Below are 21007 nucleotides of genomic sequence, written 5' to 3'. Positions count from 1 at the left end.
TGACATATATCACACGGAATTTGGTGACATTGAATAAAAATTATAATTTAAAATATGCAATGATAAGTAAAAAATTTAACCATTTCTTCATAACTTTAATACTTTTTTTATAAAAAGAAACGATCTTTAAAAGCTTTCACTAAAAGCAAAATTAAATGAATCTATATATATAGATTTGATTAAAATATACAGTTTCAAAAATTGGTACAAAGGTTAGAACATAATTTAATTGTTTTATTTCCTAACCGACTTAAAATACAAAAATATTTGGAATTAAAAGTATTAGCTAAAAAGCCCATGAGTAGAAAACAATATCGTAATATTAATTTATATTTCTATAAGAAATATGCAATCACGAAAACGTTAGTATGATTTCGTGCCCAATCGTCATTATTTTGAAGGATCAGCAATTAGTTTTTTTTTATATGTATATTATGTCCAATCTTACATTCAAAAGGTATAATCGTGCTCAATCATATAATTTTTTTTCACACATATTTACTTTAAAGTTCAAACTGTATGACTATATTATGAACTTAGCAGTTTTATTTGTTTTTATTTAATTCATTATGTTTCGTTAAATCGATTTTTGTTATCATTATTTACTCGTATTTCGTATTGGTTGAAAAATCTATTTTAAGTGTTTTTGTACTATTTATGTTTGTTACTATTTATAATTGGGTATATTAAATCAAACAAGTCTTCTTGTTTTCACGTATAACAATATATTTACCTTCAGAAGCTTTAATAGAATTGCAAGACCCCCTCCAAAAAGGTAACTCTTCCATTCCGTTCACTCGATTGAGAAGTCCAAAATTTTCCATTCCGTTGTGACCCGTATAAATAGTGGAAACTTCATCTAGAGTACCATTTCGCTGAAACATTATAATAATTTATCATTATTTTAATTCCTAAAGTATACCGATGTAAAAAAAAATGAATATCAAAAATACCATCAAGAACAGTCCCATTTTCTTTGGTGGTCTTCTCCCTTTTGGATAATAAGTGTTGGCTAGAGCTGTCAACGGATCGTCATAACCGAACACTAACTGTTGAGGTGTAACGTGTTTGAAGGGTGTCAGGCCTGAAAACCTTAAAATAGCTGAAAGTGAACTTTTCAGTATTGATGGTAAACTATTTGCTTGTGTAGTCAAAGTCTGGAATAAGAAATTTTCAATTTTTCAATTTTCAATTTCATATTTATGAACCAAGCAAAACTTACTAGTAAAGGGATATTTGGTACAGTTAGTTTGATTTCATCGTTTTTGATAACTGAAAGATGCGGCATAAATTCTAAAATTTTTTTATGTTGATACGTCACCGTGCCATTATTATTAAACTTAATATTAACCTTTTCCATGTCTTCCCTGAAATTAATAAAAAATGTTGACAATATAATTAATAAATTCACTAATTTACTGTCTTAGTACAATAATTATAATAATTTAACTCTCAGTGTTACCGCTAAGTGATATCGAAATATACATGAACTTGATCTAACTTTTGTTTATTTATCATTTCATCTTTGATAACTTAAATTCAAACTATATAACTTAACATCTAACATTAAATAATCATGAATAATTTTTTTGAAATCAACATAGTTAAATATTATATTATTATATTTGGATAAAACCTATTACATGTCTGTTTCTCGTACATGGACAATATTGATAAGAAAAGAAGTATTATAATCTATCATTTAATAACGTGACCCTTAAAAATGTTTAGATTGTCATTTTATTTTCTATGTATGTATCATTGATGAAAGTTATTATCGTTTTTTTAATTATCAATAGTAAGAAACTCTCAGCTCTCAGTATTGGACTACCTGGGGTGATTTTTACGAATGACATAATGATAAAAGGACACACACTCACGCAAGTATGCAACTTATTCAATTGTATGGCCTTCTAATTGGCTTAATAGAAATTTCGAAGGCAATAATAATTTTGAAATTTTTAATAAAATTAACGATAGTAATTAGACAAAATAAAATACATTAATTTCTTTGGTTAAAATTTATAGCAACTAGACTGTCTATAGATTTTCAATTTGAGTTATAAGATATAATAGAGGTTCGTATAAAAAAATTTAATGTACAATACATAAAGTATGATGTCATTTAAACATATTCTAGGTCATGATGCAATAAACAGTATTAGATAGACGTTATCAAGTAAATACTTTTCAGATAGTATTATTTTGATATTTGATGCAGAAAGGTTTTGAACATGGTTTGAGCATTATATAGGATATTTGACGGTTTTAAGAAATTATTTTTTCTAGTTTCATAAAAATATATATAGTTCAAAATCATTCATAAATTGTCATTAGACATTGTAATAAATAATTCATAATTTATATATGTATATAATATAATAATTATAATTTATATATATTAATAATTTTAAAATTATTGTCATTTATAACTTTATAATGTAAAATATTTGTAAAGATATATTCATGGGTGCAATAATATGGAAAGCACTTAAGATTTATTGAATAATTTAAGGCGGAATGAGATAATAAACAAATGCATTAATATTAATAACCGTAACGTCAGTAACGTGAGGAATTTTACTAGTAATACTTATAGTTCTATGTACGAAATTACTTAGAATTTCACTTCACTATTTGAATATTATATAGAATAAGTATTCAAATATAAAAAAAAATTACATTTTTCAAATTCAATAATAATATTCTTTTTACGTATTTATCATTTGAAAAATTAACTCATTTTGTATTCAAAATTGCGGTTATTAATATGATAAAAATGTTGCTTTTCTTAACGCCCGTGGCTTATTACGTCACGCCATTGTACACAGCCTCTGCGGCCACTCTAGATCATTCAGTAGTATTATAATCTTGTATAGGAAAGGTTCTGACCACTTTCTCCCAGACACACTTGCTTCATACTGTTGTTAACCATCGTTCCACATTGCCATTTTTAGCTAATCATCATCGAATGTCATTGTTATTTTAAAGCTGATGTGTAAAGTAATTTAATTTTCCAAATGTTATAGATCATTTATCTCTATTTGTCATAGATTTATAAATTGATAAATATGTTTTTATTTTTCAAAAACAAATCTCTTATTTAAAATCAATTGTAACATAAAATTATCTAAACAAACGATGATATACATATAGATTTGAATAATTTAATTCATACATATCATACACATTACACATTATAAATATAATTTTGCAATTCCCCTCAAGTATTATTATTTAATCGATATCTATTTTACTAAAAACGAGTAAATTCCTGAGGCTCGGGTCAAGGCCGGTAAGTGGCTTATGCAGACGCGAAGCTCCTAAGAAAAATAAAGCAGTTTTATTACAACACATGGAGGGGTCTTTCCAATTTTACTTTTACTAAAGACGGTGGTGCATCCAGGGTCATGTACATGGAGTCAAATTTCAAATAATTAAAAAGCCTACAAATATGTGACCATCAAATTTAATGATTTTTGTTGTTAAAACTATCATCATATTTATCGATACAAATTATTACGCTATTATTTAATTACTATGTACTCGTAAATACTCATGTTTCGATTATGAATGATTACTATTACATGACAATTTTTCGCAATTAATCCACGACCAATATTTTTTAAAATGTTTAAACTTGCTTTAATAGTAATTAAAATTTAATAATTCGTTTATTGGTACTGAGATCCAGTTATATAATTTATCTATATAAGACGATTATGTTCTAGATACATATTTTACCCAAATGAGTATGTGTTTAAATTATTATTATATGATTATTATGATGATTTTATGCGATGGATAAATTATAAAAACAAACGATAATGTTCATTGCATTTGATTGAGTTTATATATTATATTTCATTGTAATAGCTGAAATGTCTTAGAAAATGTTCTTTATCCAATTATAATGATAAATAACTGTTGATTATTTTTAAAAATTTTGAATATTTACAAATAATGCAATCGCATCGATATACTCGTAGTATTATGATAAAAATATTATAAACATGTATGAATACTACACTCGGTATTTGTTATCATCTGCTTAATAGTTTATGATATTTCAGCAAATTATAATTATATATATTTTTTGACATTTTAAGGGGTTTGTTCGTATTATTATACAAGGCTATATTCTACGTGATATTCAGCACAAGGGCGAACATAGATAGATGTGTGTTCATATAAACTGAATAATCAAAACATAATTTTTTCTAACAAATGGAAGATTCACGAGATGATAGTTTTCAAGGTTTCCATATTTATGATAAAAATTTCAGATTGGATAAAAAAATGGTGGTCCTGATAGTACATCAGGCATGCGTTTTGTTCAAGCACTCATTTTTGTATGTGTTTCTTATGTTAAATTAATTGCGTGGATAATTTTTTTGTACACGGCCATTGCCCATGGTTTCAATAAAATTAAATGCCTTTTGTGTTATCTATCGATGGTTAGGACTGTTATGAATAACATTAATCTCAAGACTGAAAGTAGCAACGATTATAGCGTTTAAGTTATTGTGTAATTAGGTCTTCCAGATCAAGTTTTGAAAATAAAAACTACTACATGGATACATATAGTTTTAAAATTTTCCCTATCGATATCTTCTCGCAAGGTTTCTCATGTTAAAATGAATGTTGTATTACTATTAAAATTTGTCACTGTAATTTTTATTTCATTTAAAACATAAATAATATATAAACAATACGTGGCTTGAGTGGTTCATGTTATTTTTGTGTGAAAAATACACTGCCGAGTTGGTGATTATTGTGGTTGTAAACATTAATCAAATCCTAATGCATTGCAGTCGCTCGGATAAAAATATGAATAAATGTCTACATCTATTCGTGCACCACTATAGTTTTGTAAGGTTACATAACTTATAGGATTATTAATAGAACTCGATATTTTTAAATATTTTATCATTCAATTATGACATATTAAATAAGAAATATAACATAAATTTGGAGTAGTTTTATCATTAGTAAAAATATTTAACTTTTTACGAGTAAATTAGTAAATATAAGAAACAAATGTAATTGGAATTCAATACTTGTGGATATACCAAAATATTGTGCTATATATTTATAACACAATATAATATTATAATTTAATTTGTAAACGTTAAACTAAAATATCAAATCATACATTAAATATAAATCTTGATTTTAGCTTATTGTGTAAACAATATAAAATATAATATAATATTTTATTTCGAGTTACAAAATCTATAGGAGTCTGGTGGACCATGATATTATTATGTGATGTCCATACACTGAAATTTTACTATACGCTGTAACGGTCTTGATGACCTTCCAATAATTTTCTTTGTACACAACAATATGTGTGTTTGCAGTTAATTCTGGAAAAGGAATGTAAGTTTCGTCTAAAACTTTACTCAGTAAAAAATTTCGGAAAAAAAAATTTTAATAAAATTAATTTTTCTTTATTGAAAAAATTTAAAATAATTAAATTTAATAAAAACTCAATAATTTCTTGTAACTAAAATAATGAATAATTGTTAGCTTGTAGATTTTCTGCTTCTATTAACTATTTTTATAAGAAATTGTGATTTCTATTAAATTTGATCAGAGATTAAAAATACTATGATGTCGAAGTTTAAATGAAAAGATATTTTATTGGTATATATATATATGTACATAAGAATATGTTGTACATAAAATTAAATATTTTTTTCCGATTCTAACAACCTTCTCAAAACTGATGCAAATTGGACAATAATACGAATGTAGGTAAATTATATTTTATATTTCAACTTTTGAAAATGATGTTTATAATGTATGCATTTATAGTAAAATATTTTAGTAGATATTATATTTGTTTTTACATCATACAGCATACAAAATAGTAAATACTTCTTCAGTGACGTCTACAACATTTTTTTTTAAATAACTTTTAAGAGAATATTCAAAACCGTTCAAATGACTTATGTTACAATCGGGTTTGGTTTTTGTGCAGTAATGTATTCATGTACACAAATCGTATCGTTTATCCTGGAAGGCAGGTGAAGGAGGATGGTACTGTTTTTACAGATATTTTACTTGAAGTTATAAAAGTTATAAAGTTATTTTAAAATAATTTTATGTATTATAATTAAATTATTTTATCAAAATATTTATAATTTAAATTTTGATGAATCTTACCTATACACAAATGGACCGATTTCTTGAAGTTTTGGTTTTTCTCCGTTGTACAAAAATCCATCTGGATTGGTGACATTGAATATGAATACTTTTGTCAGTCTTATTACACCAGGTTTTTGCCAGTAGTGGTAACTTAAAGTGCCATTCCAAATTTTTAAATTCTAGAATGAAAATATTGATATTAGTGAAATTGATTACAAATAGATCTATATAATCTTCTCAAGAAAATATTTCATCATTGTTTTATTTTATTTTAATACTTTTTCTACAAAACAAAATATTTTTAAAATATGTCAACAAATTAAAACTAATATCGAATTAATAGTTAACTATTTACAGTTTAAATGAGTGGAGATGAGTGAAAAATGAGAAGATATCGTAATATTTGAGTGAAATGTCTTTTAAACTAAATATAAATTATTTAATATACTTAGAATCTATTGACTACTGGTTCGATACCGGTTTTCATGTGTTAAAAGTTAAAAAAAAAAACTTTTTACAATATAAAATAATAAATTATTTAAATATTTTGCAAACGAGTTATATATTCATAATTGGAAATTACTTATGTAAAATGTATTACTTCAAAGATATATAAGCTGAAAAAATTGGCATTGAGTGTTTAAAAAAATCACTCTATTAAAAAATGTTAATGAATTAAGACTTTGTATTAAAAATGTGTTGCATTATTATATCGGATAAAACATTTTTTAATATTACAAATCCAAAACATATAATAATTATATCTATTATAACTAATAAGTAATAAGTGAATAATTTGTCTTTTGTTTCATGGACTACAGTTATGATAATTTATAGACTGTGTTTAATATGTTAACACTTGTTCGATTTGTATACCATTGCAATAAACTATATTAAGATATTTAAATATTATATTTGTTAGTACCACATTAACGACTGATATCTGAAACTTGCGATAACTTCAAATCATATTGTCTTAACACTAATTATATATTTATTTTACCATTAGTAGTGTTTGTGCATGTTAGAAGTATCACCTCCGTGTAGAAAGTTTAGTACTGGTTATTATATCTTATATTTTTCTTTGCATATATTTATCCTACGAATTAATATTATGTGTATTGTTATACAATCAATGTATTGAAAATATTATATTGTATTTGAAACCGATAGTTTCCAATACGATTTTAACATTGTATAGGTATTAACTGTATTTACATCATTCAAAAAAACACCTGCAGAGCTTATTTGTTACAATCTAATAGTGTATAGTAGTTACTATTGCAGAAAATTAAATAAATACCTTTAAAATTATATAATGAACCCACGGAACCGAGGAGAGAATCAGTCCAGCTACTAATGCTATAACACCGAATATGATGACCGCCAATCGACCTGAAAATATTATAATTATTACTATTTATTTAATTTTTTTTTTTAAATTACTGCTAATGTACATGCAAATCTTGTTTTAACTCAAACGAAATATTACGAAACGTGAATAGAGTCTTATTGTTTGAGCTGTTAAACAGACTTTGTTACTTGATTAGTGTTTTGCAAATTATTAACTATTGTGTCAAGTATTTTTGACTTATGAATTATGAAAGTATTTTAAACACTTTGATAAAATCGTTTTGTTACCGTAAAGTCTTTGCAAATATATAAATTTACTATAAACGGTGTATAATGAATCAGTGTTCTTTATCATACGTATAATACGTATATCAATACATATAAAACTACTTTTATGTAAAATGAAACTAGCCCTTTTGAATCGGGTACAAATAAACGAATACGTACTAGAATATTTAACTATACAGTTTTCAATGCGATTAAAACATTGAAATTGATTGCGAACGAAACTTTAGATTGTTGTTTTCGATAGTACTGAAAAACTGATCAGCATTGCTATTGACCGACCAGTTCCATATTGTTGTATTAACATATTCGAAATATAATATTATATATACTCGTAGTTCGATCGCTTGTACATTTATCTGGAATTAATTCTGTCTAGAAGAATAATATTGGTGGACTCGGTGACCTTAACACTAAACGCGTTCATCGAGAATATTACTGACAAACGTGTAATAACGCGATCGGGCAGACACTGTTTGGAAGTTTACAATCGTTCGCGCGTGCACGTCGTCGTTATTGGTTTATTAATGTCGACCGTTTGGCGCGAGCAATGTAAACCACACGTTATGCGCCCGCTGATATTTCGACACGCGTTTGTGTTTGGTTCGGTATCGTTCAACTACCACGGTTCGGCGAAGACCGCGTGTACCACGGCATCGGTCACGATTAACGAACACTGTACACCGCGAACACATAATGGCGCGTGCACCGTGCGTTGTTTAATTTTCATCCAGATCGTACGGGAATAAAGAATAATAAATAAATAAACAGTGACAAGATGAAACGCGCGCGGCGGTTTTCGAAACGCTGAAAAATGGATTTTAATTATTCGAAGCAGTCGTAACGTCGAACGGCTCTCCTCCGCCGGCCCAGCCGCTCGCGCGCGCGGTCACTGTACCGCCGACGTTTCGGTCCGATGGCCGCGTACTAACAAGCGCAGGGAACCGAAGTCCGCGATGTCACAAGGGCTCGTCGTAACGCGTGCATTGAGTAACGTACGAACGATCCGATTGCGTTCGCAACGTAACGTCGACGACGGGGCCCGGGACGGTTTGTCCGCATTTTATCGGCTTGGACAAAATAATGAATAATAAAAATACCGTCTCCTCGTGAAAGCAAACGCGCTGTCCGACTGACACATCCGCGTAGACATGTCGGACGGCCACATGTCCCCGAGGCAGTGGGGTATATAGGGGGGGGGCTAATGGGCTACATCCCCCCCGAATTTTTTTAAAAAACATAAAAATAATTTTAAACGTATGTTATATTTTAATAGTAGGTACTTTATACTTATTTAGAATTTACATCCAACGTCAAATCGTTTTGGGACATTCTGTAAATGAAATGTAGATAAGTACCTACTGTATTTTGTTAGTAATTCTTAGATAGCAGTGGTAATTTAATACTGTCCATAGTAGCCCATCCCGAATATATATTGTGTATACGCCACTGCCCTGAAGTCATCTTTCCAAGGGACCCGAGGTCTTTCACGGCCGGTCTTCGATCCGCTTCGGCCTGGGCGTTCGATCGCGGTGGACCACGTTTTTCTGGACGCCGCGTGACACGTCCCACATATCTTTATCGTTTTCACTGTTGCAAAATCTCACGTTGCATACGTTCCGCAATGCTTTTACGTTCGTTGGTAATCGGTAAACAATCCGTCTGCGTCCCAAAACGGCACTGTACCGCGATATTGCGTTTCGACTGCGCGCACAGAAAACAACGCGTTGTTGTTTGCTGTGCATGAACGTGTACACATCGTGCGGCCAGTGATGTTCCCATACATTTCGTCCACACGAATGTCTGGCACAGAGTCATTTTTTATTTTCTTTTACGATTCAGACGGTGACGGTAAATAATTGTAAACGTTGACGAACAATCGATGTGTATACGTGATTATTTTTTATGGGAACAGATATTAAAATTATCAACCGATACCGTCCTGAACACATAGTGTACCGTCAATAATCGCTTCGTGACGATACACACAACGATTAAAATCCGTGAAATTAATTAGCACTTCTCCGTCGAGCGTTTGGGAGTTGAGAGTATACGTACCCTATGGGAACACCACTACGTAATACATGCGTATGTGCGTTTATAAATTATGTATGCTAATACGTTATGCTTTTGTGACTTTCTCCTCCCTTTAGAAAAATTGACGTTTTAAATGTTCGATTGCTCGACGCACGATCATCTTATGTATACCATTCCCGGTCAACGTTATTTTATTTTCATTTATTTATTTTTTTATACGTAACGGCACAATGAAGTGTTAAAAATTTCCTCCGGCCAGCACGCGGTCTCAATGTACGCGTCGTAACCGTATGTGGCACACAAATGACTATGTAACAGGGCAGAGTTGATAAACCGGGTCCAGCTGATCGCCCGTCCTGTTGACGAACATAATATAATAACATTATACTCTCGATTTTTATTTCCCGGTGACCTACTAAATGCGTGGTATTATCTCATCGGCCGCGCGTAAGTGGTTCTAGAAGTTTGTCGAACTCTGCTATACCTACTGCTTTTTCGTCGTCGTATTACTATTACCTATACGAATACGATTTCGTAATACCACGCTGCACTAAACGCACACTTTTCGGTGGTATAATCGAGTACAATGTAACCGTAATAACATATTATGTGATTTTTAATTTTTTTTTCAATTCGTATTACCATCTTAATGTTATACTTTCGGGATGTAGGTAGTACGACGCTATATGATCAAAAGCGTGTACGAAGAATAAAACCAAACATGTTCTGTGTTACGAAACGCACGCGGAAGATGATAATATTGACGAATGGCAGGAAAAACATTTTATAGAATCCATGGCGTTGTAGGTCGTGAAACTATCATAACAGTGATAACAGGAATAACAAGGTTTTTTTAGATTTATTTACGAATTTACGATTAATTTTGGTTCTTTTACTGTAAATTTCAACTATATTTCATTGAGTTTTCCTATGAAGTTTGCAAGTCAAAGTTTTTTCCCGTTTTAGGTTTTCAGTGTTTGAAAAAAATCTTAAAAACAACTATGAGTATAATAATACAAAAATTAATAAATTTACAAATATCCATAAAATAGTTTATTAATTTTTAATTCAATCATTTTATTTGTAAACTTTTGTAAATATCTGATAATTTTTATTTTTTACATATTTTTCACATTTTTGTAAAACCAATACATTTGTTATGCTCAGAATATAAACATTAATTAATCAGCTATTTTATCCAAATATAGTTTTTAAAATATTAAACAAGTAATTAATTAATTTAGAATTAAACACATAATTAATGTATAATGTAAAATAAATAATAATAATAATATATATAATAGGAAAGGAACTTTGTTTCGCAAACTTCCTAGGAAAACATATTGAAATAAACTTATATTAAAAATACCAAGATAAATTATAAATTCAAATTTAAAAAAAAAGATCATTAATATTTTCGTTATCACTGTCGTGTTAGTTTCGTGAGCTATGACTTCATGGATTCGAAAAAAATGTTTCCTACCAAGAACCATTTGTTAATATAATAGAAAAAATAATTATTATTGTTTAACGCAAGTAAAAAAAAAAAAAACACTGTGTCACCCAGTGGTACATTTAGCTGGGGGGAGTTGAAGGGGCCGAATGCCCCTAGTGAAAAATGTTTAACAATTGTAGGGGCAGTTTTCTTATTGAGCATATTATTATTTATTATTTATTTATTTTTTTTTTTTTTTATCACTAAATGTATGACTTGATCATGTGTACTGAATAACATTTTTTGATTAATCAATGATTTTCTGATAACGGATTATCGTATTAAATCATTTTGAGTTGAATGAATATGACTGATAACGCATAAAACAAATTATTATTATACGAATTCGAGGTATATTTTTATACAAACTGTAGTGTAAGGTATAACATATAATCATTTTTTGTGGTTTTTAAAGGTACTTATGCTTATGCACTCGTGTAGTCAAGAAAAAAATTGTAATTATACTGTTTAATAAAATGTACTAATGTCATTATTTGATGTGATTTTTCAGTTGAACAAAATACTTTGAAATTGTATACTGTTCAATCCTAGGATATAAATTTTAATTTTATAAAACAAGCAAGGGGCATATTTTTCATTAATGAAAAATAGGAATGGAAGGTTTGAGATTGTAAAGAGTAGCAACAAGTTGGGAGGGGGGTATAAAATAATTCCATCCTGAGGTGCATGTATTTTAAATGCACCACTGTTCTTGCCTGTTGAAAAAATAATTAATCAAAACCTGTAGACATCAAAATAACTTTTGATGCGTAAACAGGAATAAACCAACAGGTGGCTGTATACGATATGATGACGTAATACCATGCGTATTTTGAAATGTATCGTAAACGGTTAGAATAACCTACGGTCTAGAGTACCAGAATTGTTCATGAGTAATTTGTGGTAAATGATATTGAAATAACAATTCTTTAGTCACCACTCTCTTGTATAAGGATACGGATTTTGCGGTCGTTTTCATCGTCTTGATTATTATACACCTTTGATGGTAACACGTCTATGTTTACGTTATTTCTATTTGTTGTTCGTTTATTTTTATTTTCGCCAGCACTTTCTGATCGATGTATTTACTACAGTTTTATTTAAAACATTATGATTATTTCGTTATTTCGATAAAAGAAAAAAAATTGTAATTGTAAAGAGATTTTTAATGTTTTATTAATATTATATGATACGCATACTTTTGCAAAATACTATTATTTTTAATACGTCCTTATAGTTTTTTGAGATTTGAAAACGAAAATATTATTAATACAGTAGTAGTACTCACTGTTGCTGAGCTTCCTTTGGTTGGACACGAGCATGTTGATGGGCAGCGCATTTCGTCTGGCAGTTCGTCGGTTCGTTTGCCGTTCATTGCTGTAAGGGTCGTTAATGTTGAACGTCGGTATTTGATGGAAGCTAGCTGACATCCGCGGTTGGATGCCGAACAGACGATTCTTGGCCGATTGGTACGGTAGCTTGATCGGCGTAAGGCCCATAATTGTTGCTTATTATCGATGGCGGGAAACGTTGATGACGTTCAAATGCACTGTACTCGAACAGTAATCTCGCATCCCATTCGCTGTGCACTCGGTCAACCACCTCGAGTGTGTCCGATACTGTCGGACAAACGAAAGGCATTGTTAATACATTATTTATTTGACACATAATTTATGTTTATGAGTTCATCAAAACATATCCACACACACACACACACACACACACATAATTTTCAAGTCGAAAAGCATTGGAGGTTATAAGGGAATAAGAAACATACCGTATTTAGGTCATCGATTTTGGAATAATTATGTTGACATCATTGACTTTCAAACGCATTCGACAAATTGTTTTGTACTACGTCAATGTGTATGTGTGTTGTTAAATAAATATCTATATAATTTTTATATACGTAATAAACGTAACCATAAATGCAATTATTTCCGAATGGAAATATTAAAAAATTAAAAATCCAGGTTATTTACGATTCAAGTTACGGACAACAGGCGCCACATCCTCCCAGATGTAAAATAATGTCGTTCGTTATACTATAATATAGGAACACATTTCGGTATAGTTATTAATTACAAATATACGATTGATACGCTTGTAGGTATGCGGATTGTTTACACGAGCGTTTACGAAACAGTAACAACAAAAAAAAAAAAAAATTAAAATAATTGGAAATAATTGTTTTTCGCGGTGGATATAGAAAAAAAAAATGTTTGACCAACGCAATAATTCTGTTTGTACAACACCATGTTTCGTACACGCCAATACGGAAGCGTGGAATATTTCTAATGATATACTATAGTATTCTAGCTTTGAAAACAATAATTCGAGTAAAATCATCGTTTAGATTAATCTTGTATATTTTGTCGGATAGGCCTTAATATATCTTTGAATTTTTCGAATTGATTACGTGAAGAGAGAAAGAGAGAAAGAAAGAAAGAAAGAGAGAGAGAGAGAGAGAGAGAAAGATAAGCATCTAGTTTGTATACAATACGAGTGCTTGTGTTACGACTACTTTGTCAGATATTAGTTATCACCCACTTTATACCATAGTTCTAAGAACATTTACATGCATTTAGATTATAAATTAAGTAACTTAACGTTTTAAATTCCATGATGTTGTCTTATGCTAAATTCATTAGAAATGTTCGATCTTTTAGTTTTTCAATCAGCAGTACATGAATCATTGATGAAATTGCACTTGTTTAGTTTACACCACTAATTGCAATCATTAATAATTAAAAAGAAAGTTGTAAATACTTTCTTATTCTTCTATACTATCCAAAATACGTCTTATCATCGGTTAATTAATGTTTTTGTTCTTATAATTCAGTTATTTTGTCTAGGAATTTGATTAAATTATTTAATATTATTATGTTTGTACAAAATTGCAAAAAATATTTGGAATATTTTAAATATTCACGAGCAAAAAAATTGAACACCAATACTGTTAACAGATCATGTATGCTTAAAAATAAGTGTTAATTTCTGGCTATTTATAAAAATTGCATCTACTCTAATAAAGAAATTATAAAAACGACTGCAGAAGTGTAATATGTCGGATAACACTAATGTAACAGTTGTATTTAAGGAGTTCAAGGTATAATAGTTTATATAGAGGAATGTTAATGTCCATAAAGAGATTGTACTAGTGAATAATATTATTTATACAATTATTTTCCGTTACACTATTATTAGTACTTAACACTTATAATAATATGATATTAACATTAATTGGGTTCTTTTTGAAGAAAATTGATTTTAACGTAACCTTGATGGTAAAAGATAAACAATTAAAGGACACTTTTGTTTGTTGATTAATTTCAATAATTTACTAAACAAAATTGGAGTATAAATATCAAACATATTTCTGCTGAACATTGAACTCGCATTATACACTGCTGTCATCATATTTAACGAATGATATAATAAATGTCAGTGAACATATTATTTAAAATAATGATGGCAAATGCAATATAAATAAATATCAAATTAGAACGAGTTCAATTTACGTTGTTCAAAACATTTAAAAATTGATGACTATTATAATAATACAGTTATATTTTTATATAAAAATTAAAAAGTATACTTTGAAATGTCGTGTACACTATTTGTTTTTCCGAGATGTTATGTGTTTGAATTATTAAAACACCAATAGACTATCTCCCGAGTACTTACCTTTATTTCATTGTTTATATTTTCAAGCTGTATGTTATTTATCATTGTTGGTGTTAATTTGTGTTGCAATCAGCAACACAATACGTTCTTCTAATGTTTATTAACACACTAAGGTTAACCAAACGACAAGATTTATGAATAAAATACTGCTATTTAAGTGGTTTTTTTAAAAAAATTTTAGGACAATTTAACATTTATTAATAAATTTATAATGCATACATTATGTATCTTAATTTGTATATGTTTTTTTACTTTTATGACTAGGCAAGTTTCTTTAGTTGTTTATTAAAATCATCAACGGGTATTATTGTACTCAATATAGATTTTTGTGTTCATACATAAATTGTTTTTTCTCCAGGAAATGATAATGAGCTCCAATAACATATAAATTATAATATATAGCTATGGTTGCTCGATGATTTTTTAAAACTAATGGAAAATGTATTCAAAAGCATGATTTAAAAATACTAATTTTAAAATGTATTCAAACATCAATCAGTTTGAAATATGCGCGGTGGACTTTTGTAGCACACACTGCAATAAAATATTTTTTATTTTTTTTATAATTTATTCATATTTTCAATATAACTTTTATGAATCTATCGATATAAATGAAATTGTTAAGTTTAATAACAAAATAAAACGGTTTAACATGTAGGAAAACAATAAATGTTTGATGAAACATACATACAATTAAATTTATAAAAAGATCTTCAATAACTTTTTCCATTAACCTTCAAAAAATTATAAACACCAGGTCAATTAAAATTATAATAATATGTATTACATAACATGAAAATTGCGTTGTTGGCATGATGACTCTTTTGTAATACAATTACAACTGAAAATTGCGCACGGGGGGGACAACGGATTAGATTTATTTGACAACGAAATTGTGTCGTATGGTTGTAGTTATATTCGTATTAATGTTCGTACAATATGATGTATGGTTTCAATAACAAACAAATTATAAAAATGTATCGTCCCCGAACGAAAGAAATCTTATTGTAATTCTTTTGTGCGAATGTCTTCTCAAAACCCTATTATGTGCTCCGCTAGAAAACACGTGTCCATTTTCGACTGAATACTCTGAAGTACTCGGAATACGCTTGCATAACATTTTACTCGTAGCTTGCAAATATTGAAAATTGTCCAGTGAAACACAATGGGTTCTACAGTGATAATAAGAACTATATCGGACCAAGTTACAGTTATCCATTTTTAAGCCTCATATACCTATACCAACGAAACACGTAATCAATTAAGACTTCATTACTAATGCATATTTTACTGTCTAATACGCGTCAATAATGCTTGAACTTGTAAAAGTTAGTTAGAAACGATATGATGTGGGTTATCTACCTCAGAATTATTTTATTTAATTATTCGCAGCTAGGCTACACAAATACAAATCAATGAAAATAAAACGAGGAGACGTACAAGAACAATAAGTAAACAGTCAATAAATCATATATATAAGTGTAAAGTTAATGTAGAGAAAATATTTTTTTAATTTAGATCGAAAAATAAAATTGGTCCTTTTTTAATAATTATCAAAAGTATGAAATAATCACATAAGAATTATGATTTTTTCGATCATTTTTAGCGTTGTATCATTTCGTTTAACATTCACCGCGATTCAAACCGCAATATGTGTCACTACAGTGTTCATACGAATTTACTACTTTTTATTACATTTTATGTTTTAAACATGAGTTAACAATACATACCCAATTTAGTAAATTAGTAAGAATATTTTTATAGTAAACTCAATTTTCAAATTGTAACAAGAATCAGTATTAATAGACTATCAATACTATTGAAATTATGTGGTTGATTATCAAATGTAACTAACTGGTTAAGTGAAAATGTTTGTTAACTAGTCAATGTTCATCTTTGATAATATTTTTAAATTTATCAAATCGTAGATGTAAATTAAATCATAAACGATGAATGTGGTCCACATCCTACTTTTTTATGGAACAATACAAAATATAGTGGTCAAAAAACTTCAATGCATTCAGTGTTCGTTTACTACTAATAAATATCATTATTTTCAATTGCATTTCGTTTAATTTAACCGTGCATGTGCATTTTTCGAAATTAATATATTTATAATCTGTACATTAAATATAACTGATGACATAGGTGATAAATATTATTTTTGTGTGAATGCATAAATTATAGGATAGTTATAAAATGACAAAATTTAAAAGAAATTTAATAAAATATTATTTACGAGTAATCATCGATAATGATTTGGTTTTAATTTGATCGAAATCATTGTCCGGATAAAAGGTAATTTTTTAGTACTTACATCTAATTTGAAACGTTTTGTAGTCCGTTGCACTATAGTTTATACAATTTAACTGATTTTTGATTTTAAAATAATTCATAAACTGTGATGAAACGTGCGATTATTCGTAATATTCACTTTATATCGTCATGATGGAGTAAAATTTGTATAAGTTTTAAAATGGAAATTTTTACTTATTACATTAGTTTATGGTCGTTTCAAGTATGTACAAGTTCTGTACTTAAGTTGATTTAACCTCGATGTAACAGCGTTCAATGTTTATAAAAGAAAAAGCCACTGTTTTGGTGGCCGTAAGCAAAACCTGCAATTATGAACGCGTATTCATGAACGTGTACAATATATTACCATCAATTGGATATTGATTTTATGAAAATGAATATACAGTATAATTACTCATCTTCGTTTCGTCTAGACCTATGTCATTGACCAACGACATCGAGCAATAATAATAATACGTAGGCACACGTACGTTGTGGATATTATACGGTGGATTCGTAAGGCGGTTTTTATATCTATGGAATTCCACGTGAATAATACGCATTGCGGCTGTGTACTATGACGTCTAACCAGTTTTTCTGGAATTATTACGAATTTGGGTCATGGTCACACACAGCGCTATAATCTTACCGCGAAATGTCCCTAGTCGATGTTGGTTTTAAATTTGCCCGTCTTTCCCTGAACGTCGACGTACGTCACATCACGTAAATCTAAGACATCCCTTAAAATCCGGCTGTCGACCTTGATAAAAAAATTATTCATTTTTATTTCCTGTTCCATTAATATAGGAAATTTCCGGTTATAGGTAGTAGGTATATTTCAATAATCCAACGATATTAACGTTTTTAAACGATTGTGTTTAAATTAATTTTCAATGACTGAATAAGATAGAATGAAACCGGTTACTTCTTAATATTGTTTCAAGATCACCATGGGGCTAATAGATGACTATTTATATTGTTATAAAAATATTTTTCCACTTGTCATAACTACAAATTAATGACAATGTCAACAATAAAGTTATAATCGCTAACAAGCAAGAAAAAAAAAACTTATTAAGTTTATTAATAAAAACAAAAATTTTTTGGGGTAAATGTAAATTGGGCCCGCGATTACCTTTTTTGTTGTAAATTCAGACCCGAAAATTTTAGGTAATAAAGTAGGTAGATTGTAAACTCAGCCCGGAAATTTCAGATAGTAAAAAAGGTCGGTTGTAATCTCGGCCTGATAATATTTACCAATAAATATAATAAGCACGACATAATTTAATTTGCAAATAATATATAATGTAGGTATTTATATCTTATCGTGAACAATATGTAGTTAACTAATCATAAAATATATTCAAACATTAAGACAAATAATTTCGTTTTCGTTTGGACTTTTGAAATTACGTGTTTTTACAACCGTGACGATAGCATGCATAGTTGAATCCCAACGTGGACAACCACTTTTAGTCTTAGAACAGTTTAAATATTCGAAAGTAACTCGTACTTTAGCTTTAGGTGAAATAAAATGGCGATGTATGAACCGCAAATGTACAGCTTTTTTAAAAACGTTTGGAATAAATAATGATATTACAGAGAAAAATGATGATCATCTGCATGAACCTATCAGGGACCAAGTACTACAACGACAATGTGTTACCACCATGGCCAAACGCAAAGAAATTGAGGATATCTGCAGTAGGCCAAACAAATTTTTTTGTAGTGCAGTATCTGACAATGTAACCTAACAATGCATCTGACACGCAAGATCTACAAGTGATATTCGGTATGTTAAAAGGAATATATACAACGCCTCCTCGTGGTGTCCTCTGGGTAATACTAAATGGTTCTTAAAAATATTATAAGAAAATTATATGTACATTTTTTTATCCGTGCCGAGTTTACACCTAAATTATTTTTACCTGCATAAACCCCGGACCAAATTTACACTTAAATTATTTTTACCTGAAAAAAACACGGGCCGAGTTTACAATTGACCTTTCGAAAATTTTTTTTCCTCCGACCGAGTTTACAATAGCCCATTTTTGGCCGATAAAATATTATGCAAATACATAGGGATAATATTGATAAAAAAAAACATTTGTTTTTTATAAAACATTTTTCACTTGTTAAAACGCATTTTTTTTTTTTTAAACCCAGTTGTAAGAAAATTTTTTAATTTTATGTGTTTTATTATTTCCAGCTTTTACGTATTTTATTGTTGTTTAGAAAAATATTTAAAAAAATATTATATACTCGTATCACTTAATTTATATGTTTCTTATTGATTCTTTAATTATTGATGGTTCAGGTGATTAGGCTCAACACTAATCGTACAATAATTTGAACCATGCAAAAAAAAATATCCACTACAAATCACAAAACTACGATTATTTACAATTAAATAATAAATAAATATTTCAGTAGATAAAAATTACAGATTATCTGTTATATTCATAATGAACTTATTTGATTTTTGTAAATAATTTAAATTTGACATACGCTAAGTTCTATTAGGATCATAATAAACGAATAACATAAAAAAACCGAAACTTTATAAAGTTTTATTTTATAAAATGTTTATGTAAAATTATAGATTTAAAAATTTAGTTCCAACGTGGAATTAAGCTTTAGTTCTACTATATTTGAACAAGTTTGATCTCTCACTTGAGTAAAAATATTTTAACTCGAAATAAAACCAATATTATTATAGTTTAAAAGTGGAATATTACCCTGAAATAACAGTCAGAAAATGCTGAATTAAATTTTTTTTTACGGAAAAATGATAAAAGTTAGTAAGCTTACCCAATTTTTTGGTACAATATAAATGTATAAATTTCTTCTGTGCAATTCAACTTAGTCAAACAATTTATTACAAACTAAAATTTTCCTTTTGAATTCCTTAAGGTCGATGATTTTTAATTATTATTAGAAAAATTATTTATAAATACAATAATTTATTAAGCCTTAACGGCATTAGAAATAATGATTTATAATCATTAGTTTCGTATATAAATTTAATATATTAGATGAGTATAATTATAAAAGTCGGTTAGGTTGAATTAAATATTATTAAAAATATTTGTGTTTATTTAAATAATTATAAACTATAAGTATGATTTAAATTATAAGTTGTTTTTAATTAGATATTTTCTATTAGAGAAAGAAAATCAATAATGAAAAAATAAGAAGTAAAGAAAAAATAAGTTTACAGTTTCTACGACTTACGTGTAGAATAATGATGCATGGGAAGCATTTGATTGTTTATTCGAATGATTATTCGAAATCTGAAATTAACTTGACACCATGGTTTGACGTTCTATATACACTTTTTGAATTAAAAAATACCGTCAGCAATTTATAACACGATTGGAATGGATTGAAGACGATTGAAGGCTAAGAGTACAAAACAAAAAATCGTATTAGTACGGTCGGTCACCGATCGACTACTGGTGGATGTAATTTATTGGATTCGTTTTTATTGTAAAGAGGTTAAGATTGTTGATGATTCACGAACTGTTTTAATTTTTATCGTATCATAATAATTCGTCTACTTCCTCGTCGGGGGTTTTTTTTTCTTCTTGTAAACGTTTTATTTAGGATAAGTACAGCTGTACCAGTGTATCGACGTCATCGGTGGACCGGTCGACCTTAGCAGGGTATTATAGCTGATGGTACAACTTTAACATCTGCATA

General features: G+C 28.7%; 1 protein-coding gene across 3 annotated transcripts in view; it reads right to left on the bottom strand.

Moving 5' to 3' along the window:
- The window catches only part of LOC112682417 (scavenger receptor class B member 1), a 49365-nt gene that overhangs the window by 4938 nt on the left and 23420 nt on the right, over nt 1-21007 (bottom strand). For 2 of the 3 annotated variants that reach the window (XM_025553015.1, XM_025553014.1), the window contains exons 2-7: nt 12612-12942; nt 7457-7548; nt 6172-6332; nt 1223-1367; nt 954-1157; nt 734-875 (exon numbers count right to left, since the gene is read on the bottom strand). In XM_025553015.1, the coding sequence (XP_025408800.1) occupies nt 734-875; nt 954-1157; nt 1223-1367; nt 6172-6332; nt 7457-7548; nt 12612-12822 (955 nt within the window). In that variant the 5' untranslated portion in view covers nt 12823-12942. Of the gene's footprint in view, nt 1-733; nt 876-953; nt 1158-1222; nt 1368-6171; nt 6333-7456; nt 7549-12611; nt 12943-20539; nt 20683-21007 lie in introns of those variants that run through there. The other variant, XM_025553016.1, reaches the window with a different exon arrangement.

Source organism: Sipha flava, unplaced genomic scaffold (assembly GCF_003268045.1).
Source record: "Sipha flava isolate LNK unplaced genomic scaffold, YSA_version1 203_pilon_pilon, whole genome shotgun sequence".
In the NCBI taxonomy this organism is placed as follows: domain Eukaryota; kingdom Metazoa; phylum Arthropoda; class Insecta; order Hemiptera; family Aphididae; genus Sipha; species Sipha flava.
Note: the sequence above shows the minus strand (reverse complement) of the source record. Positions and strands in the feature narration are given on the sequence as shown.